General features: G+C 27.6%; 1 protein-coding gene across 5 annotated transcripts in view; it reads left to right on the top strand.

The window, feature by feature from the left end:
* Positions 1-15460, top strand: part of LOC113551121 (calcium-activated potassium channel slowpoke) — a 70017-nt gene that overhangs the window by 32686 nt on the left and 21871 nt on the right. For 2 of the 5 annotated variants that reach the window (XM_026953162.1, XM_026953163.1), the window contains exons 7-12: positions 306-397; positions 1596-1706; positions 3781-3886; positions 5034-5186; positions 6191-6346; positions 10934-11118. In XM_026953162.1, coding sequence (XP_026808963.1) covers positions 306-397; positions 1596-1706; positions 3781-3886; positions 5034-5186; positions 6191-6346; positions 10934-11118 — 803 coding nt within the window. Of the gene's footprint in view, positions 1-305; positions 398-1595; positions 1707-1952; positions 2059-3780; positions 3887-5033; positions 5187-6190; positions 6347-6856; positions 6991-10933; positions 11119-15460 lie in introns of all 5 variants that reach the window. The other 3 variants (XM_026953164.1, XM_026953165.1, XM_026953161.1) reach the window with 3 other exon arrangements.

The following is a 15460-nucleotide window of genomic DNA, read 5'->3' as shown; positions in this document are numbered from 1 at the left end:
TCTCATTTCGTTCAGTGTGCGTCTGTCATCGTGCACTCGTCTAAAGCTGTCAAAAACCACACAAATACACATACACATTGACACATATTTACACATACACACTTATTTACATATAAATACAAAATAATATATACACTAGTACGAGCAAATGTAAACATTCACACAAACACCATATAAAAAAAAAATTAAATAGGTTCTTATGTGATAATAATGTACGTTCTAATAATAATTATAACGTGGCGCAATTTTCTCATGTATGTTTCTTGAAATTTTGAACTATCCTTGAATGATTTGGGGTTCCTTAGGCGATTTTTGCGAGTTGTATACCCGAGATAATTGACCTGATCGGAACTAGACCAAAATACGGAGGAACCCTGAAGAATGAACGTGGAAGGAGGTAATATTTTACATACCATACATATATATATATATATTATTAGCATTTATACACCTTTATATAATATTAAGTACTTTATTTTATTTTTTTATTTTTTTTTACTAAGCTTCAAGCTTTAAACAATATTTTTCTACGGATTTATAGGCCTACGATATTCAGCGTCAGTTAAACTAAAGCACGTTTTTCTATATTTTAAAATTGTTTTCTTCTTTGTCATCACAACATGATATTATAATATTTAATACGATACGATCGTTTTACATTATCCATGTAATATATGTGTACATGGACATTACCTAATACGAGTATTGTACGATCCAAGTACGATGTTTACACTGTTTACGGATTACCATGCAACTTTAGCTACCGTGCCGAGTTGCTAAATTAAATATAATTCAACTGTTGTGTGGCTAAAACGTCATGAATAACAAAAATTCGTAAATCAATAGGTTAAATTTGAAGAAAAAAAACGTATACATATAGTAAAGTGTATTAATTTTTGTTGTTTATTTAAAATAACTGCACGTAATAATATTAATTTTGCCTGAACCCTATTTTTATACCAAAAATATTAATATTAATGTAAATATCATTGATTGTAATATACAAACTATATTATTATTATTATTACTATGTAGCTTGAACATATTCAGTAAACACGCTTATATCCGTAGTGTCTATACCGATGGCAAAATAGTAAAATTAATGTATCAATAAATGTATTGTTTATATGTTTATTTATATTTTTTAGGAAAAAATTGCATAAACTAATATAACATTTTTAAAGCAGTTTGATAAATTATTTACTATATTATTATCAATTTGTTTTCAAAAAAACTGTGTGATCTCTGCGGAACGTAACGATCACACAATATAAGATACATTTATACAAAATACATATAACGAATTCGTAATTTTTTAATTTAGTTATATTCTGTTTTTAATTATTATTTGTTTATCAAAAATGCACTTCACCCGAGTAATCATCATGCTTATATACATAATATTAACGTAATACATAACGTAGTCTTATCCTGACTGTTTTTTTTAGGATTTGATCGTAGTGCCCCTCGTCGGTGCATATACAATATTTTTAATTCTTATTTTTATTTTGATCAGTTTTTATTTTAATCATTATTATTTATTTTAGAATTATGTAAATATATACATTAATATAATTTTATTCCTATAAAAACAGGCACATCGTCGTTTGCGGACACATCACCTACGAATCAGTGTCGCATTTTCTGAAAGATTTTTTACACGAAGACAGAGAGGATGTAGACGTGGAAGTGGTATTCTTACACAGGTATGAAAAATCAATTCAATATAATATTATATTTATTTAAAAATAATTATAATGACAAAAGAATAAATAATCTATACTGAACGATGGTAAAAAAAATATGAGATACAATTAATATATCTGTTCAAATCACGTTTTAGATCTTTACTGCCAAACTATAATACATGATCATGTATATCATTATAATATATACCTATATAAACGTTTTTAAGTCGAAAAATTAGGTACGACGTTGTATGTAATTTGCAGAAAAGAGCCAGATTTAGAATTGGAAGGGCTGCTCAAACGTCACTACACCACTGTCGAGTTTTTTCAGGGTACAATGATGAACGCAGTAGATCTAGAGAGGGTGAAGGTAAATACCCACTCTCATCCTGATTCTTACTGTCGACATTTTTCTTATCGATTTGTGCTCAGTTTCCATACATAGATCAATATTATTATTATTATTATAACAGCTACATGTAGTCTGATACGAAATAGAAACAATTCTTATTAGTTCTAGAGATAGATAATATATTGTGTATAGGTATTATATTATATACAAGTTAATTTTCTTAAAGTTTAACACTATTTTCCTTGAAAACTATTAATGTTTTTGGAATTTTTTTTTATATAATTTGAAGTCATTACAGAACACAATTTTTGACAAACAATTATAATTTTTATTTTTTTATTGCCCATCGTTAATGCATTTAATGTATTTTGTTTTTTTCGAATGGTGGTATAGATAATATCGTATTTCAAAACAAAATATTTTTCTGAAAATGTTGATGTTTAAAAATCAAATTTCGAATCAGTTGTTAATTAAGACAATTAAGTATAAGTATATTTAAAGTTTAAACGAGTGGAATATTTCTATATGTTGCTTTGTCAACTACTCCGTTTAACATATTTTAAAATACTCATAACTTATATTGATTAACAACTCGTACAAAATAAATTTTTATGTATTGACATTTCCAGAAAACATGCTATTTTGGATAGAAAATTAAATTATGTAGATTCTTTCAACAAAGTAAAAACTTAAAATATGATAGTAATAAACAGTTCTACAATAATATTGATAAAAATGACTTTAAATTATTTAAATACATTTTTTTCCAAAACAAATGCTTTTCGAAAAAATGAATGTTTAATTTTAAAAAAATTACCAAGTATTATATTAAATACTATGTATACGTACGTATGTATGTACAGTATTTAAATATATACATAATATATACCTATATATAGATACGTATATTATATTATTATTCATAAATTTTGTTTTAAATAATATTCCTTTATTTATTTACACCGAACATTAACTATTATCGTCATTTAGATTTGTTAAGCCTCTTGATCAAACAGTATTTACATATTAGTACAGGCTATAACAAAGCCGTTGAAACTGTAAAGTGTTAATGTATTTTGCTTTGAACCATGTATTTAGCTGTCATTTATTATATATTTATATATATACACCTATATATATATATATATATTTATATATAAATACAAATACTAAACACTTAAGACGGGAACTTGAACAGACCTTGACGATGGTAATGTTTTTTTTTTTTTTTAATTATTATTATTATTATTATTATTTGAACCAGGTAGATGAGTTTTTTTGTTTTACACCTATATATAATTTATACAAAAAGAAAGTAGTTTAGTGTTGGAAAAATGATTATTCTGAAATCGATACACTGTCCTTATAATATATATATATATATAGTTTATATGTATATTATACATGTGTGCAGGTCTAAATTTGCAGAGATATAACAACCCGTTTGTGGCTGCTATTATAACCACTAGAAAAAGAAAAATAAGATTTGTTATAATTATATAATTTATATAGCGTTTATATTATAGCCGTTTATTGATAAATATTGTACCTGTTTTACCACCTAGTGACTAGTTAGATACTTTGAACGGATTTCTGAACCATAGATTTTATATTGTTTATACTTGATTTATATGATATTTTATATTATAAATAATTACGATAAAGTGTGCAATACATAGAAGACATGTCAGTATTAGTTGTGCTTCAATTTAGTTATTTTTGGTATTTTCCAAACCGTAGGAAGCCACCTGACCTGGAACTGGAAGGACTTTTCAAGCGACATTTTACCACTGTCGAGTTCTTCCAAGGTTCTATAATGAACCCTATTGATTTGCAAAGGGTAAAGGTATGTCCAAACAAATGGCTTTAGCACAAATTGAATGACGGTTGCAATTTTTGGATTGGTATGACGCTGGTGATGGATTTTTGTGATTTAAACAAATATATACATAAAAATAAATATGTATACATGTATACTTATATATACATATTTATACATAATATATAATATTCGATGTATATATAAGTGTATATGTATATATATATTAACTTACAAACATTTTACATAGCTCGAAATAATCAAACGAACTGAACTGTTTATATATTATATTTAACACTAAACGACGACTGTGTTTTATATGATTTTTTTTTTTTTTGTTTTGTTTATAAGTATGATGTTTTTCTAAAATTCGTTTTAACGGCGCATGCTTTTATATATTGTATTCTATTGAGAAGAAAAAAACCATGTACGACAACCGTCGACAACCGATCAGAACGTATACTTAATACTTATACCTTACTGTACTCGACAAAATAAGACATTTTCACTGCCCAGAAAACGCATCATTTCATTTCATCAATATTAATTAAAACCATACAATCATCGCATAGTTAGCTGTATTATTTGTACACATATGATAATATATAATTATATATTTGTTACATAGTAGTGTAAATTGTCTCTCACACGCGTTATATTATAATATTATTATACTCTTAACTCTCATTTATGTTCTCATAAAATTATGTTGTACTAACGTAACGTGTTCATAAATTGAAAATTTGATAGTTTACTTATAAACTAAATGATGATGATGATGATTATGATAATAATAATAATAATAATAATATTAATAATACGCGTTGTGTAGTGCTGTAGACATATTTTGCGGTAATCATAGTAGTCTGTTGTTGTCTGCATGATATTGATCTGTTTTATGTATTGTGTGTGTATAATATAATAACATAATGCATGCGTGTGTTTTTATTGTAGCTGAACTCATCATAATATTAAATAATATTATTATACTATTATTTGGAAAATGAGCTTTAGTGTTTAAGTTTAACGTACACAAGTTAAACTTAAAGTAATAACTATATTCGATATATGCGAACAATGTTGTTGCTATTGTTGTAATCTGTATAATATATACAATATATATATGTATCGAAGCCATGAGATCAGTGTAAAACGCCCGATAATGACGTTTCAGGTCCACGAGGCTGATGCCTGTTTGGTGTTGGCGAACAAGTACTGCCAGGACCCGGACGCCGAAGACGCTGCGAACATAATGAGGGTCATTTCTATCAAAAATTACTCGGACGACATAAGGGTCATTATACAACTCATGCAGTATCACAATAAAGTGAGTATACTTCACAGAACAAAATTATTATGAATTAAATAAAAATATTATACGAAATAAAAGGGTTGTTTAAATTAGATATTGGAATCCGACAGGCTCGAAAAATTCAGTGATATCTATCGTTTACTATGTTGTCACCGTATATTAGACTTTTCCATAATATCGGTATATAATAAAATATATATAGCAGGGGTGGCTAGCGAGAAGAGACCCGCGAGTCGCCCAATATATTAATAAATTTGGAAGAGCCAAAATTAAAAAAGGTCATATATATCTATATTATATATATTATATATTTTGTAAAAATGTTTGTATTGTATCTTACGATAAAATCCGAGCCACATGAGTTTATGACGCGAGCCGCAATTTGGTCACCCCTGATACTACGTATAAATTATTTAAGAGGCTGAGAGCAGATTTTGGAATGTTGCCGAATTGGTTGTCGTTATAATTAGGTATTTTAAAAGGTTAGCTCAATTAGTTCCCACTTTTCACATAGAAATATTCTAATATTTAATATTTGAATACTATTTTATCCATTTTTATATCAATCATTTAAATTAATTTGATATTTATTATAATTTCGAGTTAATGATTTTTTTGTTGGTCAATAGCCAATATTATGTAAAAAATAATATTTATTTATGTATTATTATTATTCAATACAAATATTGAGAAAGTAAAATATATTTTTCTTAAACATATATTATTCAACAGAATCTTGATAACTTATATTTTTATGATTTATATATATTATATGTATCTATTTGTTTATTTTACTTTTAATATTAATAATACATGATATGGATCTAAAAATCAAAAGGGAACCAATTCGGCTTACGGCCGAATGAAAATAAATATGATATTAAACCAATTTTGGACAGCGGTATAGGATCTTGATAACCAATTCGATATCATTAGGATTTTTATTTCGTGAAATGCTTACTTATTTTTTTCGTCAATGAGTGACACTTACATAATTGTGTTTATGATTTGGCTGGCAGGCGTATTTACTCAACATTCCGTCGTGGGACTGGAAACAAGGAGACGACGTGATTTGCTTGGCGGAGTTGAAACTTGGTTTCATCGCACAGAGTTGTCTAGCGCCAGGATTTTCCACAATGATGGCGAATTTATTCGCCATGAGGTCGTTCAAAACGGTGAGTCATTCTAAACCAGTACGCTTCTGCTTATTAGAAAACACTTCTCTAACTCTTGTCGCGCGCACGCGCTCACGTCCATCCAGAAAGGCGAAACCAAATGTAAAAAAAAAAAAAAATCTCAAACGAAAAAGAAAAATTATAATATTATGATTATCGTTACCATTCAGTTATCGAGATTAATATGCACATGATATAGCAACAATAATATGTTTTCGATCCGTTAAATTCTGTGGACTCAAGCTAAGCGGTCGTCATCGTCCCAACCTACGTATCATTATCATTATGATAATACAAATTATGTATTTGTTGTAATAGCATAATATTATTATACCTGCACTGACATTATTAAGTATTTTTGGTGTTCTTCTCCTGTGTGTTTGTACGTTTTTGTGCGTGTGCGATCAAATATTTTAAAAACGAACCTAATCATATTAAAAACTAAAACAAAAAATGAACCCAATTTATCGGTTGTGGTGAATAAGCGTGTTAGACGATGTCTGTTAGCAGAACACGAGGTGCGTCGTGGCACCGGATGCTATACAAACGTGGCAGAACGACTATCTGCGCGGTACCGGCATGGAGATGTATACCGAAACGCTGAGCCCGACATTCATTGGCATGCCGTTTGCGCATGCCACTGAGTAAGTGGACTTAAATAACGTGTCCAAAATGTTGTACCGGCGGCCGATACTTTTGTTGTTGTTTTTGTTGTTTTTTATTTTTTTAAACTTATTTTTTCAAATTTTTATCCTTCGGAAATTGTACATGATTTTGTGCATCTCAAGTCTGTTGTTATGCCCACGTGTTTATATATTTTTTATTTTTTATTTTTTCGTGCGCCTCTAATATTAGATGTATCCACGATCTGCAGCCTAATTATGATATTTTATTCAATATCGCTATATTTCAATAATATTTAATAAATTGGCGTTCAAAGGAGTTCGACTTGGACCACAGAATACTGTAATATTGTACAAATGGTGTTGGGTATAGTTATGTAATTTACAAATAATGACCATGAATAAATTACTTTTTCAGTATTGCAGCAGTAATTTCATTCTGATAGACGCATCGCTGCAGATGGCGACATTATTTTTAAAATTTAATTTCCACGAATTATAACACATTATATTTCACGTTATTCAACAATATAAAATATTAATTATTATTTATTAGGCATGTGTTAAAAGAAACTAGGATACTTGAGAAATTAAGAGATGTTAAGTCCATAGCTCTATAGAGAATTTCCAAATTTTTCGTATCCTTAAAAACTTTTTGCATACTGGAAAAAATAATTAACGCCCTTTGTCGCTATTTTTTTTAAATTATAGAGTAATGACACTTGATTAAAAGAGTATGTGACATAAAATAATATTTAATATTAATATATTTTTTTATATATTGAATTTACCTAACACTGTGTACAAGCACGACAGGTACATAAAACATACCAACATTTTTTATTATCATAAAATTATTACCACAACAACAGTGCCTCTATAAGTGGTACTATTAAACAATAATCGTATACCCAATAATAGCACTAATACGATATTGTTAGTAGTTGTTGCTCGCCGTTTACAGAATATAAATCCGATTACTCTTTATGATTAGGATTTATACATAAAACCAGCGACGCGTGACGCTGCGTAACTACGTCAAAGCAGTATCCAGTCAACAATTTCAAGAAAAATATATTCGAGTATTAAAAAATTCAGAAAAAATATAACATCTTAGCAATAAATGTACACTATAAATCAAATAAAGTTTTTTTGTGATTGATCTTACTGGATCTTATTTAGCAATTTTCAAGAACTGTTTAGAACAAGTAGTATAATCAATTAATTGATTATAATTTGTTTTTCTTCAAGAGCAATGGCATAAACAATACCATTCTTGTAATTCTTGTACAATTTTTCTTTCTGTCGTACAGATTATTTTTTCCGAAATGTTGTTGGTACTTCCCTTATTTTACCTTAGATATATTTTCCGTGGTAATTTTTTATCATTTAATTTTTTACCTTGAAACCTTGAATATATTTTCTTCAACCATATTTACTTAAGAAATATTTTCCCGGGTGTTATTTCGGGAATTTAATTCGTGAATATTCTTATTTAGATGCAACGAATACTAGGCGGCATTGTTTAGTCCCATATCGTTGTCACCCAATACGTATAATATTGGTTGACTCTGTGGTCGAGTAGAGATCCTTTGAATGTTTCTTTTTCATTTTAAAAACGACGTTTATATTTATTTTGCGTACGTGATACAAATGAAATAATAATAATAAATTAATAACTAAAAACTAAAAACGACCTAAGATTAGATTCGCTTTTGGCTCTTTTTTCATCTTGACACGCAGCTGAAAAATCAGGATAAACGGACCTGTTTTGCAAAAAAAAAAAAGCAACGCGCAAAAAACACTGCTGTTTTGCGAGACTTTTAAAAAAAATACAGCTTGCAAATTTATAATACATTATTATTATTATTATTATTATTATTATTATTATTATTATTGTTATTGTTGTTGTTGTTGTTGTTGTTGTCTTAAAATATTTATTATTATTACCATTATTATTATTATTATTATTATTATTATTATTGCACGTACGTACGCGCGTCGTACACGCCACACGTATGCGCGTACGTTGGCTTGTCATTTTTACATCTGATATGGTGGACGGTTTCACGTCCTGATTTTTTATTTTTTTTATCATGGTGGATTTTCGTGACCACTTAAAAAATGAATGCGTTGTCGAACAAAATGAAAGGGGAAAACTAAATTTAATATTTATATTAGACTATGTAACGCGCGCGTGTACAATTATAATACACTTTGACTCATGGGCGCCCATAGGTCACAGGTACAATTTTAGGAGAGGAGCAAAATTAAAAATTTCTAAAATTGTAGCTAAATAAAGGTTTAATGTTTTGTCAACATTTAAATGTATAAATAATTCATATTTGTATTATACATTCGCCATTTATAGTTAATGAAAATTAATTTTTATAAATTCTTAAAAACATCAAAAATCAAATATAAACAGATTTATTATTCAGTTTTGTTCAATAAAACAAGCAAATTTCTTCGTTTCATCTAAACATATTAAATATTAATGACACCCTGAATAAACTATCTTTGTTCAAGTTCAGGTGATTAAGAAAAAAAATGTATCTTATACTAGCTAAATTCTAGGTTATTATGTAATATCACTTATATCATATGGTAGTATTTATTAAATTATACTTTATATTATTTTTAAGGGGGGAAGTGCCTCGTATTACTCCCCAACCGTCAATGGGCGCCCATGCACGTTGTATAGGTACGACTGTTTTATAGTACTTTTGTGAATCAATAAACAGCGTAACGCAAAACATATTAATATGTATACATATCATACCTATAGATTGTTCTAAGTAGAGTGTAGATAATATAATATGTGTACCTATAGATTTTAGTATATAATATTATCAAAACTCGAAGCACATCGTATACATGACTGTTCCTCTCGGTTTTATTTAATTTTTAATTTTTTTTTTTTTTTTAATTATTGTTTTTATTAATCTATTTGGTTTTTTATGCATATACTCATATACTTATTTCACTTATCGTTTTGTTTCTATCCAAAAACCTTGATAACCTTATACGCTGCACCATAAAATATCAACATTCCGCTTATAATAATATTACACTGACTTATTATTATATTCGTATTAAAATCAATAGGTTTGACAACGAATAGAAAGACCGTGTTAAATGTTCCAAAGAACTGTATAACTATACAACAATACAAACTATATATTTACCGGATCAGAAACATAGTATCGTTTTACGTTCGATCGAATAAGTAATATTCAACATCAGCATTGCATTCGATGATATTATATTTATAAGGACACGCCGCATAACAATGTAGAAAATTCCAAATCTACCCGTTTTATACGTTTTATTTATATTGATAGGTGCCTAGTTTCCGATTCACGGCAGATAAAGGGGTAAAACATTTTTTTCTACTTTCATTGCACGTAGTAGTGTATTCCGTGAAATTCATAGCAATATTATACGAATAGCAACGTGACTCGCACAGCACAATATGTTTGTGCTGGGATATTTTTTCTTGCATCGGTTACCTTTATCTATAATATTACGAGTATTATGAACGTTTCTTTTATACTTGACGAAACTCGTGAAAATATTATTATTTACCTTTGAAATATAAATAAAAAAACAATCGATCAGTACAATATAATTATCCATCTTTTTCTTAATGAAAAATATGCTTACATCATTTAAATTATGTTATGATTATAAATGTATCATAATTCAGATCAAGTCATAGGTCAAAAAATAAATAATAAAATGTAACATATCCACCTCCAAACACTTTTTTTTTTATCCCACACTTTTTGTTTAAATTATTATTGTTATGATATGATTTACATATTTTGTTTTATTTTCCACATTTTTTTTTTTTTTTTTTTTTTATTATACCTACGATTTTTTGATTTTGATTTTGTTTGTTTGTTTTTTTTTCTATCATTTTTTTTTATTTTCGGTCTGCGACCCGATGAATGTGATGTAGAGTAGAGATGTGATAGAGCGTTTGATACCGTGTATAGTTCCTGTGAAGAGTGTGGAGTTTGGTGTATTTCAGTCTCCGGATACGCAAGCGTGGCAGAACGACTATCTGCAGGGGACCGGCTGCGAGATGTATACGGAGACCCTGTCCCCGTCATTCACCGGCATGACGTTTCCGCAGGCCAGCGAGTAAGTCCCTCCTAGTGCCACACAGACATACATATATACACATTCATACATTAGATACATTTAAGAACATACATACACTTACACACATTACCACAGCTCTAATCAGAGAACACTCTTTCTGTTATCTCATAGAACATTCATATTACATAATATACAGGCTGATCCATTTAACTGGTAAAAATAATTTATGAAGATGGGTTTTTTAATATGAAAAAAAATATTATTTTTATGCGTTAATCATATAGGAAAAACATTTTTTTAAATATATTATAATTTATAATATTATTATAACTATTTTAAGATTTTTTTTAAACGACAATCGATATTTTTTAGCTTATAAAAATTGTTTGTAAAACTATCTAAAATTCTCAAAAGTCTTGAAGTTCAATTATTAGACACATTTTTTATTAAATTAATAGGTTTATATTATGGGTGGAATAAAATTGCAAATTATATCTTAAAAAATAACTGTCCGAAACTATTCGTTTAAAATTTAAACGGTCATTGATATATCGTACTTAAATATATTAATTGTCAGTCTATTTCAAAATTAAATTATATATTCTTCTTTCGTTTATAAAATAAGAATATAAATTTACCGATAATAAACATAAAACCTACAAATCATTATTTTTTTAAATATAATATTAATACAATTTTATTTTTATTTTTAAAAATAAAAAAAAATTGATACACAGACCGAATGTAGCCGTAATTAATTGGATCACCACGTGTATATATATATATACATTATACATTACACATACATTACTCTATACAATATACGTATATAAATATATTATGCTCTTAGATTTCCTGCAGAGCTGTTTTTTAATTTTGTCTGAATATAATAACAATTATAGACAATATATTAACATTTATTATAATTTATAACGAACTTTTTATAAATATATATATATATATTTTGTTTTATAGTATTTATCATTATTATTTCAGTAGGTTAGACCAGTGTTCCCCAACCGTTTGACCCACTGTAAGTTAGAATTTTTTTGTCAGGTGATACGTAATAAAAAAAATCTTATTAGTAGTATTATTTTACTGTAATAGGTACTATATTGTATAATTATTTCATTTCATTTTTAATCTAGTAATATCTTCGTGACGTATAAATTGAATTTTGTGGTAATTCCATAGGTTGGGTAACACTGGATTAGAAGTTAGTTATACTATATACATTATACAATTAATAGTTTAATATTATTTATTATATTGGACGCGGTAACGGTTTGACGCGGTTCCGAGCTAAACATTTTTGCGTCGGTAATATTCGATAGGTATAGGTTATAAGAACGTGTATGGATGCGGTAGACCGACGAGTGTAAACATAGTATTCAAAGGTTAAAAAACAGTGAAAGTGTACACACGTGTAGTGTGCTTGGGGTCGCGTTAAAACTAAAAATACATTTGAAAAGATCGGACGAGTGGTTTTTATTTTTCGTTTAAATTTTCAAGACGCGCAAAAATCCGATTGGCTGCCATTTTTTTTTTTACTGTTTCCACTTGAAACGTCGCCATTTGTGAAAACACAACTGGGGTTTAACGCGTTATCGTTAGCGTTAATATTAAAAATGATAATTTTAAGCTTGTTTCATGACTGGAATTCATATTTTTTACCATTCCATCCCGACACTGTATGTACGGAGGAATAAAAAATACACGCGGCGAAGTAATTAAATGGTATACCTACTCAGTACTACAACTGTCTACTAGTTGATAATTGATATTATTGTGATAAATGGAAATAAAATGTTACCAACGATCTGCGCTCGTTTTTGTTCCCAAATTTCTTCGCGTTAAAACAAAACCCATATGTTATTGTTATACTTATCGATACTCCCACAACGTGGACATTTCTTCCTCACAATATAAATAACAATTTGAACCGTTCATTTTCACATACAATCGTTTTGGAACTACTATATTATTTAAATATACGTTATATACCTATATATACTAAGTTTGTCCAAAATATAAATAAACGGCTTTTCGTAAACGAACATAGAGTAAAAGTAAAATGTGTAGATTATAGTATACACTATAGAGTATATACTGGTACCTAGTTGAATAGTGAATTTTATTTATAGTTTTTAACCCAGGCTTCTAAAGACCTTATTTTTCAACTTTTTATCCGGCATAACAATATCTAAAATTACAAATTAATTTTGTTTTATAATTTTTATTATAAAATGTATATAGTTTTCGAGTAGGTACCACCATTTTGGTATTATACCTATTCAGTTATTGTTATTAATATTTCGCAATTTATTAACCAAGTTTTCATCTATACGCTGAAAAACTATGCTTTTACCATTCGAATATTAAACGTAATAATATTTTTTTCGTGAACTGCGTAATTAGCCGCTAATACCGCGTCCGGTGTGTCAGTAGCGTGTGGTGAAAATTTATTAGTTAAAATAACTTATGATATATATACATAATATATAATATATGTTTATATATAATATATATCTGACGTAATAATATCCAGGTTATTAAGAGTCTAAAACATTTTTAAATTTTTTTATTCTTTACTTCTCGATGTAACGAAGCATGATGTTGGTAGTTCTGCTGCCGGTAGCCTTGTTAGATTTTTATTCTATATAATAAAGGCTGTTTTATATGCACGGTGATTCATCAAGCATGCTCATCCCAATTTTGTCCTTTGATGATAAATTGATTAAAACACTGATGTTTTGAATTTTTAAGTATACACAATTAATAAAGACCATATTTTCAAACATTTCAAACATTTTGGTAATTTGTATTTCAGTCGCCAGTTAATGAATAGCCTGTGTTTAAACAAACTAAAACTTCAAATGAAAACCACAGTTTTTTGTAATTGCCATGAAGATTTTTTTATATTTATTTTTACGCAAATCGAAATCTAAACAGTAGTTTCTCAGTTATTTAATTCTATACATCATAATATTAATAATAATAGTTCACTTTACGATATGGGAGATATGATAAATTGAAAATTATAGATTTTAATTTCGATATTCTATGTATTAGCATTTTATGATTGTAATAATTGGTCGTGCATAACATGACGTACTAAACTAAATTTTACATATTATGTAAAAACATTATATCATAATGATTATTATTGTGGGTATAAAAAGGTAAATAATGTAAAAACTATTCGTTTACATTTTTAATTAAATTTATTAACATTTTTTCAACAAATAATCTTCTAACAATCCATAGTGAATAAGGTTGATCCTCCTTTACAATTGAAATACATTTATATCATCATAAGTAGGACGAAATATGGTCTTTAAGTAGGTATACTTAAAAATTCCTACATTTATATATAATTTGTATAAATTCGTCGTTAAAGGATAAAGGAGGGATGGTGACCATGGTTGGTGAAATACCCTGTATGTATATATTTATATATATGATATATATGTGACAATGAAATTCAATACCATATTATAAATATATGTTACGTATAATATCGTGTACCGTGTACGTGTATATAAAGCACGGTATTTGCATGTGAAAAAAAATAGTTGATAATTTATAACAATATACTGTCATACGGTAGAATATTAAGCCAAAACAATGTCATTATTCTAGCCATACATTATAATTTATATATCTATTATTATATTAATTAAAATATACAGTAAATATAGTGAAAAAATAAACAATATTATATTATATAGTTATCATTATTTTTTTTTACTGCATTTTATTTTAGTATTAAACGTTTTTCGATTACGTTAAATTGCTTGTAAAAATATTTAAAAGTTTTCTCTTAAACATGTTTAAATCGATGATTTATTGCAATATTTACCACTATTAAATTAAACTATTAATGTTTTATGATACTCGTTGAAAGAAAAAGAAAAATATGAAAAATTTAATTAAACAAACAACTACATTTATTACGATTTCTATAAATAGGCAATATCGCGTTAGACATTGATCCACACGCTACTTAAATTATTCGTAAACACAATAATCTAACGAATAATATGATTCTTTTAGTTACTTTACGTACTTAATAAAATAAATATATATTATAAAATTCGTTGTTTGTTAGTTTTTTGTTCGATAATCATAACACTAATATAGTTTTTTACGGGTTAGCTGATTACCTCTGAAAATTGTTTGATTATAATATTAATATTATATATATGATTGTATATATCAGGTCACGAATAAGATTTCCAACCCTAACAAAGTACGTGAGGTTAACAGCTTTAAACAACCCAGCATGATAGATAAATTCATATTTCGATGGATATAATATTCTCGTCATTAACGTTTTAATTGTTATTATTTATAACTATAATAATCGGTCAAGAACTCC

The sequence above is a fragment of the Rhopalosiphum maidis genome, chromosome 2 (assembly GCF_003676215.2).
Source record: "Rhopalosiphum maidis isolate BTI-1 chromosome 2, ASM367621v3, whole genome shotgun sequence".
Lineage (NCBI taxonomy): Eukaryota > Metazoa > Arthropoda > Insecta > Hemiptera > Aphididae > Rhopalosiphum > Rhopalosiphum maidis.
The sequence above is the reverse complement of the archived record's forward strand: the minus strand, read 5'-3'. Positions and strand labels throughout refer to the sequence as shown.